Source organism: Callorhinus ursinus, unplaced genomic scaffold, assembly GCF_003265705.2.
Source record: "Callorhinus ursinus isolate GAN/ISIS: 27379988/994484 unplaced genomic scaffold, GSC_fseal_2.0 scaffold4, whole genome shotgun sequence".
Lineage (NCBI taxonomy): Eukaryota > Metazoa > Chordata > Mammalia > Carnivora > Otariidae > Callorhinus > Callorhinus ursinus.
This window is the reverse complement of record NW_027397066.1, coordinates 70846334-70866226: the sequence shown is the minus strand read 5'-3', so window position 1 is coordinate 70866226 and position 19893 is coordinate 70846334. Positions and strand designations below refer to the sequence as shown.

The window sequence follows — 19893 nt, the reverse complement described above, 5'->3', positions numbered from 1 at the left end:
TTTGTGCCAGTACCATACTGTCTTGATGATGACAGCTTTGTAATAGAGCTGGAAGTCCGGAATTGTGATGCCACCAGCTTTGCTTTTCTTTTTCAACATTCCTCTGGCTATTCGGGGTCTTTTCTGGTTCCATACACATTTTAGGATTATTTGTTCCATTTCTTTGAAAAAAGTGGATGGGGGCGCCTGGGTGGCTCAGTTGGTTGGGCAACTGCCTTCGGCTCAGGTCATGATCCTGGAGTCCCCGGATCGAGTCCCGCATCAGGCTCCCTGCTCAGCAGGGAGTCTGCTTCTCCCTCTGACCCTCTTCCCTCTCGTGCTCTCTATCTCTCATTCTCTCTCAAATAAATAAATAAAATCTTTAAAAAAAAAAAACAAAAGAAAAAAGTGGATGGTATTTTGATAGGGATTGCATTAAATGTGTAGATTGCTCTAGGTAGCATTGACATCTTCACAATGTTTGTTCTTCCAATCCATGAGCATGGAACGTTTTTCCATTTCTTTGTGTCTTCCTCAATTTATTTCATGAATATTTTATAGTTTTCTGAGTACAGATTCTTTGCCTCTTTGGTTAGATTAATTCCTAGGTATCTTATGGTTTTGGGTTCAATTGTAAACGGGATCGACACCTTAATTTCTCTTTCTTCTGTCTTGTTGTTGGTGTATAGGAATGCCACTGATTTCTGTGTGTTGATTTTATATCCTGCCACTTTACTGAATTCCTGTATGAGTTCTAGCAGTTTTGGGGTGGAGTCTTTTGGGTTTTCCACATAAAGTATCATCTGCAAAGAGTGAGAGTTTGACTTCTTCTTTGCCGATTCGGATGCCTTTTATTTCTTTTTTGTTGTCTGATTGCTGTGGCTAGGACTTCTAATACTGTGTTGAATAGCAGTGGTGATAGTGGACATCCCTGCCGTGTTCCTGACCTTAGGGGGAAAGCTCTCAGTTTTTCCCCATTGAGAATGATATTCGCTGTGGGTTTTTCATAGATGGCTTTTATGATATTGAGGTATGTACCCTCCATCCCTATACTGTGAAGAGTTTTGATCAAGAAAGGATGCTGTACTTTGTCAAATGCTTTTTCTGCATCTATTGAGAGGATCATATGGTTCTTGTTCTTTCTTTTATTAATGTATTATATCACATTGATTGATTTGCGGATGTTGAACCAACCTTGCAGCCCAGGGATAAATCCTACCTGGTCATGGTGAATAATCCTTTTAATGTACTGTTGGATCCTATTGACTAGTATTTTGGTGAGAATTTTTGCATCCATGTTCATCAAGGATATTGGTCTGTAATTCTCCTTTTTGATGGGGTCTTTGTCTGGTTTGGGGATCAAGGTAATGGTGGCCTCATAAAACGAGTTTGGAAGTTTTCCTTCCATTTCTATTTTTTGGAACGGTTTCAGAAGAATAGCTATTAATTCTTCTTTAAATGTTTGGTAGAATTCCCCTGGGAAGCCATCTGGCCCTGGGCTTTTGTTTTTGGGAGATTTTTGATGACTGCTTCAATTTCCGTAGTGGTTATAGGTCTGTTCAGGTTTTCTATTTCTTCCTGGTTCAGTTTTGGTAGTTGATACATCTCTAGGAATGCATCCATTTCTTCCAGATTATCTAATTTGCTGGCATATAGTTGCTCATAATATGTTCTTATAATTGTTTGTATTTCCTTGGTGTTGGTTGTGATCTCTTCTCTTTCATTCATGATTTTTTTGGGGGGGGTCATTTCTCTTTTCTTTTTGATAAATCTGCCTGGGGTTTATCAATCTTATTAATTCTTTCAAAGAACCAGCTCCTAGTTTCATTGATCTGTTCTACTGTTCTTTTGGTTTCTATGTCATTGATTTCTGCTGTGATCTTTATTATTTCTCTTCTCCTGCTGGGTTTAGGATTTATTTGCTGTTCTTTCTCCAGCTCCTCTAGGTGTAGGGTTAGGTTGTGTGTTTGAGACCTTTCTTGTTTCTTGAGAAAGGCTTGTATTGCTATATACTTTCCTCTTAAGACTGCCTTTGCTGCATCCCAAAGATTTTGAACAGCTGTGTTTTCATTTTCATTTGTTTCCATGAATTTGTTTAATTCTTCTTTAATTTCCTGGTTGACCCATTCATTCTTTAGTAGGATGCTTTTTAGCCTCCATGTATTTGAGTTTTTTCTGACTTTCCTCTTGTGATTGTGTTCCAGTTTCAAAGCATTGTGGTCTGAAAATATGCAGGGAATGATCCCAATCTTTTGGTACCAGTTGAGACCTGATTTGTGACCTAGGATGTGATCTATTCTGGAGAATGTTCCACGGGCACTAGAGAAGAATGTGTATTCTGTTGCTTTGGGATGGAATGTTCCGAATATATCTGTGAAGTCCATTTGGTCCAGTGTGTCATTTAAAGTCTTTATTTCCTTGTTGATCTTTTGCTTAGATGATCTGTCCATTTCAGTGGGGGGGGTGTTAAAGTCCCCCACTATTGTTGTATTGTTGTCAATGTGTTTCTTTGCTTTTGTTATTAATTGGCTTATATAATTGGCTGCTCCCATGTTAGAGGCATCGATATTTACAATCGTTAGATCTTCTTGTTGGATAGACCCTTTAAGAATGATATAGTGTTCTTCCTCATCTCTTACTATAGTCTTTGTTTTAAAATCTAACTTGTCTGATATAAGGATTGACACCTCAGCTTTCTTTTGGTGTCCATTAGCATGGTAAATGGTTTTCCACCCCCTCACTTTCAATCTGGAGGTGTCTTTGCATCTAAAACAAGTTTCTTGCAGACAGCATATCGATGGGTCTTGTTTTCTTATCCAATGTGGTACCCTGTGTCTTTTGATTGGGGCATTTAGCCCATTTACATTCAGGGTAACTATTGAAAGATATGAATTTAGTGCCATTGTATTGCCTGTAAGGTGACTGTTACTGTATATTGTCTCTGTTCCTTTCTGGTCTATCTTACTTTTAGGCTCTCTCTTTGCCTAGAGGACCCCTTTCAATATTTCTTGTAGGGCTGGTTTTGTGTTTGCAAATTCCTTTAGTTTTTGTTTGTCCTGGAAGCTTTTTATCTCTCCTTCTATTTTCAGTGACAGCCTAACTGGATATAGTATTCTTGGCTGCATATTTTTCTCATTTAGTGCTCTGACTATATCATCCAGTCCTTTCTGGCCTGCCAGGTCTCTGTGGATAGGTCTGTTGCCAATCTAATGTTTCTACCATTGTAGGTTACATATCTCTTCTCCCAAGCTGCTTTTGGGATTTTCTCTTTGTCTCTGAGACTCGTAAATTTTACTATTAGATGTCGGGGTGTTGACCTATTTTTATTGATTTTGAGGGGGATTCTCTGTGCCTCCTGGATTTTGATGCCTGTTTCCTTCCCCAAATTAGGGAAGTTCTCTGCTAATTTGCTCCAATATACCTCTGCCCCTCTCTCTCTTTCTTCTTTTTCCACACTCAGTCTTTAATACCCATTCTTCCAACACACTGTTCCCTAGTCCAGGTGGCCCACCCTGTGGAGTTTGAATAAAGGGATAGGCGAAAGTGTGTTCTTATTTTTTCTAACATGATAAGGAAGTCTCTTCTACCACCTGCAGGCTCCTTTTCTTTAATAAAAACTTTATTTGCTAATGTAGTTAGAACCACAGACCCATAGTAATTCCTATTGTGCTAGAAGTAGCAGCCACAGTGGCAGTAGTAATGGGGATGTAAGTCAGATGAAGAGATGGAAATCATCTGTTCGTTAAATGGAGTAGATGAAACATATGCATATATTGCCACTCCCTGCTAAAATTCCAGTATAATGCTAGGAAAGGAAAAATAATAATATAAACTCACAGTGACAAAGAAAAAAGAGAAGGTGACAAGATAAAAGGTATTGGCAAATTTTTAGAATGTAGCAAGCAATTGGAAGAACAGGGAAAGCTTAAATCTATGGATTTTCAGAGAAGGGTGCCATAAACAAAGAAGCCATTTCCCATTGCAGAACTCAGAAAAGTTTCAGAATTGGAGGTACCAGGTCATTTGGAAGTTGAGGCAAGGGTAGAGGTGAAATCAGGAGGATTGGTTGAAAGCCTCTCAGATAAACTGATGCCAGATTCTTCCTAATGCCAGCCTTGCCAGAGGATTCCCCATTTCACCCTAAACAGGAAAGGGAAGGTTATTCTCTGGTCCTGGGCTTTACCTAGGGGAGTGGGGTGTGATGCCATACAGAAATCTGGGGACTAAGTGAGAGTCAGTATATGCACTGAGAGATTTCCAGTCCCTTCACTCTTTCATCTCACAGAATGTAGCAACCAGGCTTTTATCCCACCCCATGGGGTAGGAAGTATGAAGATCTTCCCTAGAAAAAAAATCTCTCCGAGAATAAAAATCTGACAGTGACATTTAGGGCACTGCATCAAAGTGTTAGGTTATTGTCTCAGTCCCTCCATGGTAGCTCTCCAGGGTGACAAGCCCTGCCCATGAAATGTCTAACTGGCTTTTTAGTGATTTGTTACTAAATATTACTGTACAATCAAAGACACTGCACATTCGAGAAAAGCTTTCAACATAAAAATCAAATTGAGGGCGCCTGCGTGGCTCAGTTTAAGCGTCTGCCTTTGGCTCAGGTCATGATCCCAGAGTCCTGGGATCGAGCCCCGCCTCGGGCTCCCTGCTCAGCAGGAAGCCTGCTTCTCCCTCTCCCTCTCCCCCCTGCTTGTGTTCCCTCTCTCACTGTGTCTCTCTCTGTCAAATAAATAAATAAAATCTTTAAAAAAAAAAATCAAATTGAGACCAAAGTAAACAAACCAGAAAAACAGGGATAATATGGAAATAGAAAATACAAGGTTCAGAGGAAATTTTTTAAATATTTAATTAATATCCTCAAAAACATAAGAGTATATATCACACTAAAGAAAAAAGAAGAGGATAAAATTCAAAAGGGGAACATCAAGAAATAAGAAATTAAAAGTGTGTGAGCAAAATGTTTAAAAAATCAATAGTAGAGAAAAAAGATAAAATTGACGAAGTTTCCCGGAATAATATAAACAAGATGGAAAAAAAGAAGCAAAAACTATAAGTAAATTAGAGAACCAACCCCAAAATTCTGACATGTAACTATTATGAATTCTAGAAAGAAAATACAAAAACATAGAGGGACAAAAATTATGAAAGAATAAACGTAAAAATTTCTCAGAACTGAAATATATGAACTTTCAAATTCAACGGGCCTAATGAAGGCCTAAAGTAAATTAAGAAGGATCCAAACTGGGATGTCTAGCTAACCTAGAAGAGTTTGTAACGTTTCGGGGCGTCTGGGTGGCTCAGTCGTTAAGCGTCTGTCTTTGGTGCAGGTCATGATCCCGGGGTCCTGGGATCGAGCCCCACATCAGGCTCCCTGCTCGGCGGGAAGCCTGCTTCTCCCTCTGCCACTCCCCCCTGCTTGTGTTCCCTCTCTCGCTGTGTCTCTCTCTGTCAAATAAATAAATAAAGTCTTTTTAAAAAAAAAGATTATGTAACTTTTGATCTCGGGGTTGTGACTTCGAGCCTTGCATTGGATGTAGAGATTACTAAAAATAAAAAATAATTTAAAAAAAGAGGATCCAAACTAAGGCAGAGATTGTAATATCTTAGAATACTAAGAACAGATATTAAAGCATGGGGAAAAAACTTAAAAACTTACATAAAGAAAGAAAAAAAACTCTCATTACAAAAAAATTTGGGAAAAACCAACACTGGTGTTCTTACTAGCAACATTGGAAACGAAAAGAAAATGGAACATGTTTTAAAATTCTGAGAAAAAAAATTTTGATCTAAAATTCTGTCTGTCAAGTGAAGGATAAAATACTCATGTTTTTTTGATATGCAAAGTCTCAAAACTTCTGTCCCTATGTATTGTTTCCCAGGAAGCTTCTGGAGGATGTGCTCCATGAAAATGAGAGAGAACACCAAAAAAAGAAAAACGTATGGGACACAGGGAGCAAGAACTCAAATACAGGAAAAGAGCAAAGGAAAGGGGATTCCCAGGGTGGTGGGGACTAGTGATCCCAGGAGGAAAGCAGGGCAGCTGCCTGGGGTGCAGTCAGTCCTGTGAGGCAAGACAACCAACATCTGGGAGGGACATCTCCAAGGGGAAAATAGGACCTGGGGATTCTCTTATGGGCTTGTTGTTGTTCTATTGTGGTCGTTGTTACCATATTAAGAGGAATTTTTAAATTTTGTTGGAAAATTTGCGAGGAATAAGTATAGATGGAAAAGTATATTAAAAGAGGAGGCAGTATCAAAAACTAATGATGTAATATATGGTGATTAACATAACAATAAAAAATTTTAAAAAAAGAGGAGGCAGTCTCTAGGGCCAGACAAAACAAAATATTGTTCAAGAAATAAATGCAAGTATGATTCAACACAGGAAATTACTACTTGGCTCAGCTGTGAAGAATATACACATTGTTCATAAATGTTACATAGTGATTTAAATAAGAATTGCGATGTCATTATTTTAGGAAGAGATGGGGGAAGGAGGAGAAGAGTATGTTTGAACATGTGTGTGCATGCATGTGGTGTGTGTGTGAAGCAATAGCTGTTACAGTATCAAATCAATAGAATAATTTTTAACATTAATATATTTTTAAATATCTATTTATTTTAAATATCCATTTAAGTATTTGTTTTGAAATATTGAAGTAACCAGCAGAAGAAACTGTTTACTTTCTTTATAAACCTCAAAACTCAAAACCTCAAAACTAAAAATTATTTAAAGCTCTGTGGATACACTTATGTATAAAAGATTGCAAAAATAATTTAAAAGAGTCATCTACTGTTTATAGGAGACCGAGAGAATCTCTTTTAAAGACTAAAAATTCAGGGTGCCTGGGTGGCTCACTTGTTAAGCGTTTGCCTTCGGCTCAGGTCATGGTCCCAGGGTCCTGGGATCGAGCCCCGCATCGGGCTCCCTGCTCCGCGGGAAGCCTGCTTCTCCCTCTCCCACTCCCCCTGCTTGTGTTCCCTCTCTCGCTGTCTCTCTCTCTCTGTCAAATAAATAAATAAAGACTAAAAACTCTGTTCCTAATCCCAGATGGAGTTGGATTGCCAGGCTTAGAGATACTCCACAGGGAAATGTACACCTCCCGCTCCTTTTAAGAGAATTCCCCAGGAGGCCAATTTACTTCACCTCTTTGAGCCTCACTTGCCTCATCTCTCAACTGAAAAAGTTCATTTGGAACAAACCAAACTCAAATTCAAAGCAAATAACAGAAATGAAACAGACCAGGGCAAATGCCAGCATTTCTTACAGAACAGAGTCTCTACTCAGATCCAGCCAGCTATTGCCAGGAAGACCAGTTGTTGCTAAGAAGCCCAATGGTTCAAGAGAAACTACAAATCTGGGTTTTTACATGAAACCTTTGGACTTTAAAATGCTAGTTTAAAATACACAGTGCCTACCAAAGCAAACCCATCTTTAGGCCACCACCCACCCACAGATTGCCAATGTGAGACCTCTAAATCAGATGAACACCGATGACTGCTTTAGGCAGTACAGTGTCTCATTCCTAAAACTCTGCATTGAATATATGGGTTTCTCCACCACCAAAGAGGCAGGTTGTTTTATCCCAACCTGACATACTATACTATTTCACTTTGTCACTTTTATATTCACTGTGAACATTCACAAATCTTAAGACCCAAATCTGCATAGCGCCTTTATTCAAGGAAACACAGGCATAAAGAAAGGTAGGTTCAGGGCGCCTGGGTGGCTCAGTTGGTTGAGCGGCTGCCTTCGGCTCAGGTCAGGATCCCAGGGTCCTGGGATCGAGCCCCATGTCAGGCTCCTTCCTCAGCGGGGAGCCTGCTTCTCCCTCTCCCTCTGCCTGCCACTCCACCTGCTTGTGCTCTCCCTCTCTCTATCTCTGTCAAATAAATAAATAAATTCTTAAAAAAAAAAAAAAAAAAGAAAGGTAGGTTCAGCCAAACACAGCTGGGCCAGAAAATCAAGGAGTCATTCTCACAGAGACACATAGGCTAAAAACTCATTAATCCATCTTTCCAGATATGTTAGTCCACAAAGACAATAATCACCTTTAAATACAAAGATCAATATCAAGCTCAATATTTGCTAAGAAGATTATCTTTTAATGTTTCACAAGGAAACTTTTACCCACCACTGCTAATTATCTTCTTTGTTCACAGGCCTAGAAAACATGAAGACTGTGCTTTTTTTCCTATACATTTTGGGAACTGCAGCTGCAATCCCGGTAAATATCCTTTTTTAATCTGTTGTTATACCTCTCCTTCCTGACATTTAATTTAGACGTCCTCCATTTAAAAAGAAAATGTGTGCATATAGTGGTTTGAAATTCTCTTTTTAATTTTAATATTATTTTTTCCCAAGCAGGGAATGAATGACTAGAAAAAGTGAGATAAAATACCTTCTAAAAGAATACTTCTTTTGGAACTACCAGATTCTATAAGATAGGATAAATCAAAAACTGAAAATGTTGATTATCAGTTATTAGAAAGGCGATATGCCAGGACACAAAAGCCAAAGAGAACGGGGAGAAATATGTTTTCCTATGGAAGTTCATCACTTAGTATGAGAAACCCAAGAAATTAGTATGAGAAGTTTTGGGAGTGCATATCCATACTCTTCAGCTGCATTTTCTTCAAGTTCGAATATATACTGGCTCATCAATTCTGAGTCTGTAATAAAACAGGAACCGATGGGTTAGGGGCAGGAAATGGTATAATCATAAATCGGCTCCTAACTCATCCTTGGGGGAGGGGGGATGCTGTCCAAGCAAACATGTTGAAAATAGACAGAACTAGAACTTTTTTGTTTCTTCACAATCAGATATACTGGGCCCACCATTCACATGGCAATAAAGCATCCACACACAAATCAGAATCATTTGAGACCATGTCAGCAGCCTTAAAATAACGTGCAAGTTTTTGTTGTTGTTGTTGTTAATGGAACCATGGCTTGGATGATCATTTCCCAAATGATCCATATCATCTACAATCAAACCAAAGGATTTGTGCCATTTTTTTCTTTTCGCCAAATGGAGGACTCAATCTCCTTTAAATAGACAAAGTAATTTCTCTCATCCCTTCTCTTCCTCATTCTCCGCTATGTCTAGGATTCTGTCCTTGCTTTTTGGATAGCTCGTGGCTAACATTTGGTTGACAGATGTGTCAGCAAAGACAAACATCATGCCACCCAGACCAAGCAGTTCTTAGAAAACAGAATGTATGACAACACTGCTAGGGATTATGCTTAAGTAGCTGGAGCTACTCCAGCTGAAATTATACATTGTCCTCTGAAATTACAAAAGTGGGATAAATTATGTTTGGCACAGAAAGAAGCCTCCACAGACCCATTGTTCTCTCCTAAAAAATGTGTTTTGCCCTTGCAGCTGTTGCCACTATGTAAACAGACATCAAAGGGTCTTTCAACCAAATGTTTGAATAACACATCTACATATAGACACATTTTAGATGTTTTCTCTTTAGGACAATTTGTTATGTAGATCCAGTCAGATGCTCAAAAGCTAAATATTTTATTTAGCTAAATATTTTATTTTATGCCCTTCTTATAGGGTTTACCTATTAAAAATCTTGTATCATTTTTCCCACCTGCCTGAATTCCACAGATGTAAGTGGTTAGGAGATTCCACACAAATTTTCAGAGGCTATGTTGTTATAGCTGTGGGAATAATAATAAAACAATTTGTTTTCAGAAAATCTCTAAAAGAAGAAAAGCTGCCATGCTTTTTGTGCATTTCTTCCAGCTTAGGGAGGCAGAGCAGAGGACGAAGGGAGCAGAGAGGGGGGGCAGATCCCCACTAATAAGTCTAAAATCTCCTCCTTCCATCGCCTTCCATGATGCCCCTGCCAGAATGGCCACCATTCTTTCTCCTTGCCCTCTTATAAATGGCTTCTTTGGAAATTTTTTCAAATATCATTACTCCTTTTAGTTGAGAAGGTGATAAGAAGCAAGAAGCAGACAGCATCTAAAATGAATCCTGTACTCCCATGTCTTTCCTCACGTTACATAATCAGTACAACAGAATGTGCTAATAAAAACAAGTCAGTGCAAATAGAATCTGAGTTTTGTACTTACGCCTAGATCTGCTTGACATCTGAGCATCCATAGCATCTCTCTAATAAAGATTTGTGGTGAATACCTGCTTAGGGTATCAGACAGTTCACAGTGTTACTACTGTATGATCTCACTGCTAGCAATAGTCATTTTTCACCTGGGTAACTTTTTATAATTCACAAACTATTATATATGCATAGACTTATCTTGATATTTCTGCTCACTTTACCTTGATAGATGACAGGGTAGGGATTCACAATTTGTCAAATGACAGATAGATAGTTAATAACAAATTCAAGACTTGAAGGGAGATCCCTTATCTCTAAGTCCAGTTGTTAAACGTCTCCGTTACATATCACTGCTCAACCTACTCAAGCTCTTCATCGATGCCTTCAGTCTTGCTAGAAATAGAGCCATCCCCCTAGTTGAAATAATACTCCATAGCTGTTCTTCTCTACTCAAATTAAGTGTACTATTTCACACAACTTTCGAATTAGTTCTACATTAAATTATTTTTTATTATAAGACTTCTTGATGGATATAAGGCTGATTGTGTTAAGAAAATAAACAAATACTGAACAAAAAGTTTGTATCTTTTCTGCTAATTATCAGTGAGTACTTAAAAGTTAACTTAAGAAAATGTAGTGTTACATCCTTTGGTTAATTTAATTTGACTTTGACTTTCTGCTAAACAACAGTTCTCAAAATTATGAAGTATGAATATTTTTTAAAAGTTTGAAAAGCACGGAAAATAATTCCAAAACTCAAAGATGACTATTATTGAAATAATTATTGCTCTATTTCCACCCAGTCTCTGCATATATAACTTTTTCTTTTTCTTAAATATGTTTGGGACTCTGTTTTCATTTAACATTATAATCTGGACATTTGCTTGTATTCTTAAACATTCTGAGAGTGTCTTTTTTTTTTTTTTAAGATATTTATTTATTTATTTATTTGACAGAGAGATAGAGCTAGAGCACAGATAGGCAGAGCGGCAGGCAGAGGGAGAGGGAGAAGCAGGCTCTCCATGGAGCAGGGAGCCCGACGCGGGGCTCATTCCCAGGACCTTGGGATCATGACCCGAGCCGAAGGCAGCTGCTTAGCCAACTGAGCCACCCAGGCGCCCCTAGAGGGTATCTTTTAAGTGATATTATGTATGAAGCATACTGTTACTAATAATGATGACAATAAAAGAGTAACTAGAAATTTTAAACGTTAACATCTAGACATGAGTAACATGAGCCAATTTCTAATTTTTTCAGACAAATGCACGGTTCCTGTCTGATCATTCCAAACCAACTGCTGATCCCTTGAGTTCTATCCAACAGGCTGAAATATTGGTAACACTTAACAACACTGCAATCCCCATGTTAGGGGTTGAAGATGCAGAAAATGAAAAGGAAATTGCAGTGTCTGTAGACCATCCCAACCATAAGGTAAAAGTAACATGGTTATACTATTACAATTTTTTAATTTTCCCAAGGTATTGATTTCAAAGCATAGTCAAGGACATTACCTCGTTCTCACTCATCTCAGCTTAATTTTTTTTAAATTTTTTATTGTTATGTTAATCACCATATATTACATCATTTGTTTTTGATGTAGTGTTCCATGATCCACCATTTGTTCACAACACCCAGTGCTCCATGCAGAACGTGCCCTCCTTAATACCCATCACCAGGTTAACCCATCCCCCTACCCTCCTCCCCTCTAGAACCCTCAGTTTGTTTTTCAGAGTCCATCATCTCTCCTGGTTCGTCTCCCCCTCTGACTTACTCTCCTTCATTCTTCCTCTCCTGCTATCTTCTTCTTTTTCTTTTTTCTTAAAATATGTTGCGTTATTTGTTTCAGAAGTACAGATCTGTGATTCAACAGTCTTGCACAATTCACAGCGCTTACCATAGCACATACCCTCCCCAATGTCTATCACCCAGGCACCCCATCCCTCCCACCCCCAACCACTCCAGTAACACTCAGTTTGTTCCTGAGATTAAGAATTCCTCATATCAGTGAGGTCATGATACATGTCTTTCTCTGACTGACTTATTTCACTGAGCATAACACCCTCCAGTTCCATCCACATCGTTGCAAATGGCAAGATCTCATTCCTTTTGATGGCTGCATAATATTCCATTGTGTATATCAGCTTAATTTTTAAAAGATGATGATGATATCAATTGTCTCCAACCACCAGAACTGTGAGAATGAGTTTTACACCTTCGGCCAAGTTTCTATATAATCATGTCATTTCATAAAATTTGAATTCGAGTTAAACTTGTAGCTATAGAATGTGAAGAACATCATATATAAGTTTACCTGATATTATGTGATGAAAAAGAATAATGAATATTAAGTGTTGGCTTATGAATTATAAATATAATGTAGATAGTCCATTATCATTTGTTTCAAGAGTAAACTTCCTTTCTTTTAAGGCTGAAAAATCTTCAGTACTAAAGTCAAAGGAGGAAAACCATGACCAGTCAGCAGATCAGGACCAGGGTTACAGCCCAGAGCTCGGATTGCAGGGTAAAGAGGAAAGTGAAAGTGACTTCAGTGAGAATTTGGAGTACATACCATCTGAAGGTACACTGGACCTAAAAGAAGCTATGGGTGAGCCTCAAAAGAAAAAACTCCCAGAGAACATTGATTTCCTTGCTCCTAATATTAGTTCCTTCGTAGATCCTAACCAACAAGAAGGCATCACAAACACAGAAAAAAAACAGGAACAACCAATAAATGATTCACATCCTCAGCTGAACAGGAGCAACGAACATAGCCAAGATGTAAGTGATCAAGGAAACCAAGAGCAGGATCCAAATATTCCCAATGGAGAAGAGGAAGGGGAAGAAGAGCCAGGTGAAGTTGGTACCCACAACGATGACCAAGAAAGGGAGAGAGAATTTCCCAAGGAGCATTCTAACAGCAAGGAGGAAGAAGACAGTACCCAATCTGATGATGTTTTGGAAGAGTCCTATCAACCAACTCAAGTAAGCAAGATGCAGAAAGATGAATTTGAGCCAGATAACCAAGAACAAGAGGATAATTCCAATGCAGAAATGGAAGACAAAACTGCATCAAAAATTAATAAGCACAATCAAGATGCTGAATGGCAAAGCCAAGAAGAAAAACCGGAAGTTATCAGCAACCATGAGGAGATAGATAAGAAGTCTGTTTCTGAGGCTCTGTTTGTGGAGCCTACTGAATCTGGTAACATCATGCCCAGAAATCATGGAGCTAATGATGATGGGGATGATGACCCCAGACACGATGCAAGTGATGACTACAAATTCATCCCAAGTGAGGACTTCATAGAGGCTGAAAGATCTCAGTCCATCTCCTATCACCTCAGACATGAAGAGGAAAGAGAAAGAGAAAGAGCACGTGAGAATGGGAATGTAGGTACCAGTGAACCTGGAGCATACCAAGGGGTGAGACTCTTTACGATAATGCTTTTCTGATAGAGCAGTTAGCTTTATCAAGACATAGCCATGACCTTTCTCTGTGCTCTCAGTCTCCTATGCCTATCTCTCTCAGTACATTATTAAAATATATCAAAATTATTTATTTTCCTCTGCATCTCCATCACTAGGCTGAAAGTGCCTGTTTTATTTGGGTTCCCCTAGAAGTAGATCCTGGGTTTTAATACAGTTTATTTGAGAAGTTCAGGGAACAAAGAGGTATAGAACGTGATACAGGGAAGGAAAGGAAGCTAATCAAAAGTACATCATTAAAGCCATGTAAAGCACAGTCCTCTGAATTACCCCATTTGGAGAGTGAGGGAGCTGGGGCATTTATAACAGACTGAGAATTGCTAGGAGAGGTGTTAATTCTCCAGCACTTTTGGTCTGTCCTTTGAGCAGGCCACATAGATTGCCATGGTTTTTCAGGCACAGAGATGCAGATACAGGCAGTTGAAAGTGGCTAGAGCTCACTAGAATGATAAACTCTGACAGATCTGAGGGATGGGGGAGACACTGACAGCTACCGCTGTAATGTCTTGAGAGTAGATGCCATGTAATATTCAAGTTAAATCATCAATGTCTAGCAAAATGCCTCCAACATAGTAAGAGATCCAGGAATGCTGTTGATTTAACTATAAAGATTAAGAATAAAGACTTCAGCTACAACTTTATTAAGCAAACACACGCCAAAATGATCACCAGAAAACTGCAGCAGAGTAGGAGTAGGAAGAAGCATATTGTTATTGGTTGTTTAATCATTTGGAGCTCTCATGCAAAACCCCAGCAGCCACCCACTAGGACTTGACAGCTTTTGGTGGCCAAAGTCAATAGTAACCTTGCTTTCTGAGAACTCTGCTGCCATTTTAAGGTAAGAGTTTTATTACACTTTAGAAACCTGGGGCATCTGGGTGACTCCATTGGCGGAGCATCCGACTCTTGGTTTCAGTTCAGGTCCTGATCTCAGGATTGTGAGATCAAGCCCTATGTAGGGCTCCGCACTCAGTGTGGAGTATGCTTGAGTTTCTCTCTCCTTCTCCCTCTGCTCCTCTTCCCCACACTTGTTCTCTCTCTCTTTAAAATAAATAAATAAATCTTAAAAAAAAATAACAACCTGGTAAGAAACCTTTATCAACAGCTTCATAGAGATTACTGATGTAATTGTGTCTTAACTATGGAATCATATAATACTGCATTTCTACTGTTTTCCAAAATCCAAAGGGAAGGTTCCAACTTTGCTCCTGATGTTAGTTCCAACTTTGATTGAGTAATCTCCAGAGATATAGCACTGAATCCAGTTGAAGATACAAATGGCTCCCGTTCTCAAAGGGTTACTGTCTATTTCCACAATTACGGCTGGTGTCTTTTTGAGATCTGAAATGATTTGGGTATGAAAAGCTTTGTGAAGGTATGCAGTGGAAATACAAATTATGTAATGGATTTCCCCTAAATAGACTTCAGCTTCTTCCCTTGTTATTATAAAGGCCAAGAAAACAGAGAGCTCACCAAAAGAAGATGAAAGTTCGTATGAAGACAACAGAATGGTGCACGGTATTGGTGAGTACAGGCTAAGCAAGTGGCTTTTGACGGTACCAAGGAAGAAATGGAATTGTTACGTGAGGCTCTCCCCAGTCCATCATTTGTCACTGCTTCACAGAAATTTCCTCTCCGAAATCTTCCCCAAGGAAGTGTTCTCATAAGTTGTTGACATTCTCTTGCACACATTTGATATACAACTATGGGCAAATATGTTTACAAACTGGAAGTCTTGTTGTAATACTAGTATGAAAGCTAGGCTCTTCTTTTGTCCTAAATCCTTTGCTTCTGAGAAGAAGAATTAATTCTGCCTTATTTAATCTCAAATCCATAACTTACTAGTGAATTTAGACCCCCCCCGTATTTAATTCAGACCTAATTCCCAATTGCATACCCCTATCACAAACATTTTTAATTTCAACACAATAAAAATTTTGTGGCTTATTTAACTTCTAACCAACTTGGACATCCTTGAATTATAGACTCCAGACTATGGCCATTGTAGGCAGGCCAAGAAGAGCTGTTTGTTCTTTTTAATTTTTGTTTGTTTTTTGTTGTTGTTCTTTTTTAATTCCCAATTCAAGCTGCACAGAAAATCTAAACAATTGCGTAAAACAGTCTTGAGGCCGGAGGGTCCCATCTGAACATTAACATGTCCATTAAAATGGTTTCTAATATTTTCCCAAATTTTCCCTCATTAATGCAAATGGAGCTAATTATCTGGATGAATTTGAGGTTGCATACTCAGTTCAGCTTTGCTTATGTTCCTGTCCAAACTTTTCTGTTAGATTCTTGCATGAACTTCCAGTGTAAAAGAGGACACATCTGTAAGGCTGACCAACAGGGAAAACCCCACTGTGTTTGCCAAGATTCAGTGACTTGTCCTCCTACAAAACTCCTTGACCAAGTAAGTGTTCTACAAAAGGGTCTCCAATGGGCCCCAAATAGTGATTCAAATGAAAGTGGTTTGCAATTGAAATATTTGGTTAAAAAAAAAAAGGCAAATGTGCCGGTTATCATCTAACACTTGAAATAATATTGAATAGGAAAAAATCCAGCAAAAACAAGGAATTTCCCCTGTGCCCTAAAAAGGCAATAATGGCATTGATCTTCGGAACTCATTTTAAAATTCACTGTATCCTTGGAACATCTGTAGTCTGCGTTCTACTGAGCTTATCTAGAGCTAAATTGTCGTCACCACCAAATTTAATTGATTTTTCCTTTTTTTACCAAATGGGACAGTTACCACTTTAATAACTTCACTTACCTGACCACATCATTGGCACAGTTGGTCAGTCTACACGCTTTAAGGAGCAGGGTCTTTCCCCGATGTACACTCAGAAACATGAGCTTTTTCTCACGCTGGTCTGTCCTAGGTTTGTGGCACTGACAATCAGACCTATGCCAGCTCCTGTCACCTGTTTGCTACCAAGTGTAAACTGGAGGGAACCAAAAAAGGGCACCAACTGCAGCTGGATTATTTTGGAGCCTGCAAATGTAAGATTCCTCCACTATTCCACTGTTGCTGAGAGGATTTGGGGTGATTCTCTGCATATCTGAGTAATATAACGGAAAAAGGCTAATGTAGTTCTGAACCTAGGATGCTCACTAAAGGAGAGACTTTATTTTTTTATTTTTTATTTTTTTAAAGATCTTATTTATTTGACAGAGAGAGAGAGACAGCCAGAGAGGGAACACAAGCAGGGGGAGTGGGAGAGGGAGAAGCAGGCTTCCTGCCGAGCAGGGAGCCCGATGCGGGGCTCGATCCCAGGACCCTGGGACCATGACCTGAGCCGAAGGCAGATGCTTTAATGACTGAGCCACCCAGGCACCCCTAAAGGAGAGACTTTAAAAAAATAAAAAGAAAAATGCCCAGGCTTTAACTATAAGAGACTGATTTAATTGGACTGGGTTGGGGCTTTGGTATTGTTTTTTCATTTGTTTTTAAAGTAACCAAGACAACTCTAATGTGCAGCCAGGTTGCAAAACCACTATGATAATGTTACCACTTAATAACTGAGACGAATCATTGGAATTTTGCTAAATTACTTGTCCTCTTTCCAATGTACGTTAAGTCTCTGCCCAGAAGTTTTATGACAATCTATCCTTCCAGAAGTTTTCTTAATTGTCTTCCTTTTACCAAGATACTCTCAGCTGTGCTTGGATCTCCTTATCACTAAGTAATTCTCCACTTTAGCTGTGCTCACTAATATTTCCAGTTCTCCTCTCCTTCCTGACACACAAGAGTATTAAACTTCTCAGCCCTCTGGATGTTAAATGTGGCCATATGAGTTGCTTTGTTCAATGGAATTTCAGCTAAAAGCATCCGTGTGAGCTCTGGGCAGATGTATTTAAGAGCTAGTGTTTGGTCATTTATGTTTATGCTCCCTCCACCTTGTGTGGAGACGGTGGTGTCTTCATCATCCTGAGCCCCAGAGAGACTGCCATGAGCAGAGCCCTCTTGCCAACTTGTATTGGACTCCAATGCCCAACACAGTGACTATAGTTAACACTGCCATATCTGAAAATTGCTCAAAGAGTAGATCCTAAAAGTTCTCATCGCAAGGAAAAATAAAAATTTTTGTGACTGGATGAGGTGATAACAGTTAACTAAACTTACTGTGGTAGTCCTAGCACAAAATATGGATGTCAGTCATTATGCTGCACACCCTGAACTTACACAGTGCTGTGTGTCGATTATAGCGCAATAAAACTAAAAAAACAAACAAAAACACTTTTGTTCTTTTAAGCCACTGAGATTGAACATTATTTGTTACCACAGCATAATCTAACTTCCACTTTTGTCTTTTTTCTCCTAATAAAGAGTTCTTGCGTCTTCCACCTCCACATGCCAACTTTCTGATTCTAGGAGCAGTGGTTCTCAGCCCTGCCTGTGTATCAAAATTATCTTTGGAACTTTTAAAACATCCTGATGCCCAAGCTCCACTCCAAACCAATCAAATCAGAATTTCTCTGAATGGAAGCCAGTACTTGGTATGTTTTCCAAACAGCCTGGGCGGTCCTGTTGTGCCACCAGGGTTACAGAGACTGTTGTGAGGGTAGGACAGTAAGGGAGCCGTCAGTCACCGGATGTTGTTAGGCTCCTATTACGACTACTTGCCCATAGGACAGGAGTAGAACCCAAGATTAAATCTCTTTTCTTTCCCCTTGGAATAGCTATTCCTATTTGTACAGACTTTGAAGTGACTCAGTTTCCCCTAAGGATGAGAGACTGGCTCAAGAATATCCTCATGCAGCTTTATGAGCCGAATGCTGAACATGCTGGATATCTAAATGAGAAGCAGAGAAATAAAGTAAGTTATCCACAGGTCAGCTACCTAAGCGTCTGTCTACAGGGCCTGAGCAAAAAGGATGTGTGTGTTGGGGGAAGGGGGGGCCTACCTCCCTCTGCATATCAGCAAGAGCCCACTTTGCCTTCCCCCACCTGGTAAGTTCATAGGTACTAACAGAATAGTAGTGGTCACCATTCATGCCACAAGGCTTGAGACACGGCCAAACCACCCCATTCCTACTCAAAGGGCAGCGACCTGAGCAAGGACTCTTTAACTCATACCCTAGAGCAAGCCCTGGTTGAGCAAAGTGAACCTCAATTCAGCATTTCTATGTTCAGGCCCAGACATATTATTTAAATTTAAACATTTTTTTGCCCTCATAGGCCAGACAGATTTATTATATAAGAGAAATCCCCTACTTGCAAAGTCAGTAATATATTAAGATTTAAAAGTTTAGAATATTTATTCCAGAAGTTCTCAGGGATAATTCATTCATCAAATAGCTATTGATTGCATCTCAGGTATCTGGAATTGATTTACATACTGGAGATATAGCAATGAACCAAACAAAAATCTCTGCCTTCATGAGCTTACATTCTAGGCAAAGAGACTGTAAACAAATACGTGTGTGTGTGTAGATGTGTGTGTGTGTATAAATATTGCAAATATGGGCATACATGCAAATATATAAACATGTAAATAAATATGCAAATATATATATAAGATACGTCAGATGGAATGCTATAAAAAAAATTAAGAAGGAGGCTATGAATTAACTGTGTCAAATGCTGTTTAAAGGTTGTAAGAGGAGCACTGACGTGGCCACCGATTTGGCATGTGGTGGTCACAGAGCTGATCTTGACAGAAGTTGTTTCTGCAGAATGGAGAGGAGAAAAGCCTGAGTGGACAGGGTTCAGAAGAATAGGAGGAAGGATGTGGAAGCATCAAGTACAGGCAATATTTTCACAGCATTTTGCTATAAAGATGAAAAGTGAAATGGGTGGCAACTGGAGGGAAATGTGAGTTCAAGAGTCCCATCTACCAGTGGGAGATGGTAGAGGATGTTTGTATGCCTCTGGTAGTAACCCAGTAAAGAAGGAAAAACTAATGAGGGGCAGAAAAGGTGCCCAACTGCCATAGGGTGTTCTTGAAGAGATGAAAAGTAGTGGGCTCCTGAGCACCAGTGAAGGGTTGAGCTTATATTCAGAGCATAGGAAGTTCATCCAGGCTAACAAGGAGGGGGGTTGGTGAATATGGCCATGGGAATGAGTAGAAGTTCTGTTCTAATTGCTTCCTTTTTTTTTTTAATTTATTATTTTTTTAAAAAAATTTATTTATTTATTTGACAGAGAGAGACACAGCGAGAGAGGGAACACAAGCAGGGGGAGTGGGAGAGGGAGAAGCAGGCTCCCTGCAGAGCAGGGAGCCCGACGTGGGGCTTGATCCCAGGACCCTTGGGATCATGACCTGAGCCGAAGGCAGACGCTTAACGACTGAGCCACCCAGGCGCCCCTGCTTCCTTTTTTTTTTTAAAGATTTTATT

The 19893-nt window shown here is 39.3% G+C and overlaps 1 protein-coding gene across 7 annotated transcripts in view; it reads left to right on the top strand.

The window, feature by feature from the left end:
- SPARCL1 (SPARC like 1) overlaps positions 1-19893 on the top strand; it is a 53270-nt gene that overhangs the window by 24884 nt on the left and 8493 nt on the right. For 5 of the 7 annotated variants that reach the window (XM_025873402.2, XM_073891926.1, XM_025873403.2 and 2 more), the window contains 7 exons: positions 8152-8216; positions 11326-11499; positions 12496-13491; positions 15006-15078; positions 15846-15964; positions 16434-16554; positions 18235-18371. In XM_025873402.2, coding sequence (XP_025729187.1) covers positions 8163-8216; positions 11326-11499; positions 12496-13491; positions 15006-15078; positions 15846-15964; positions 16434-16554; positions 18235-18371 — 1674 coding nt within the window. In that variant the 5' untranslated portion in view covers positions 8152-8162. The remainder of the gene's footprint in view (positions 1-8151; positions 8217-11325; positions 11500-12495; positions 13492-15005; positions 15079-15845; positions 15965-16433; positions 16555-18234; positions 18372-19893) is intronic. The other 2 variants (XM_073891927.1, XM_073891928.1) reach the window with 2 other exon arrangements.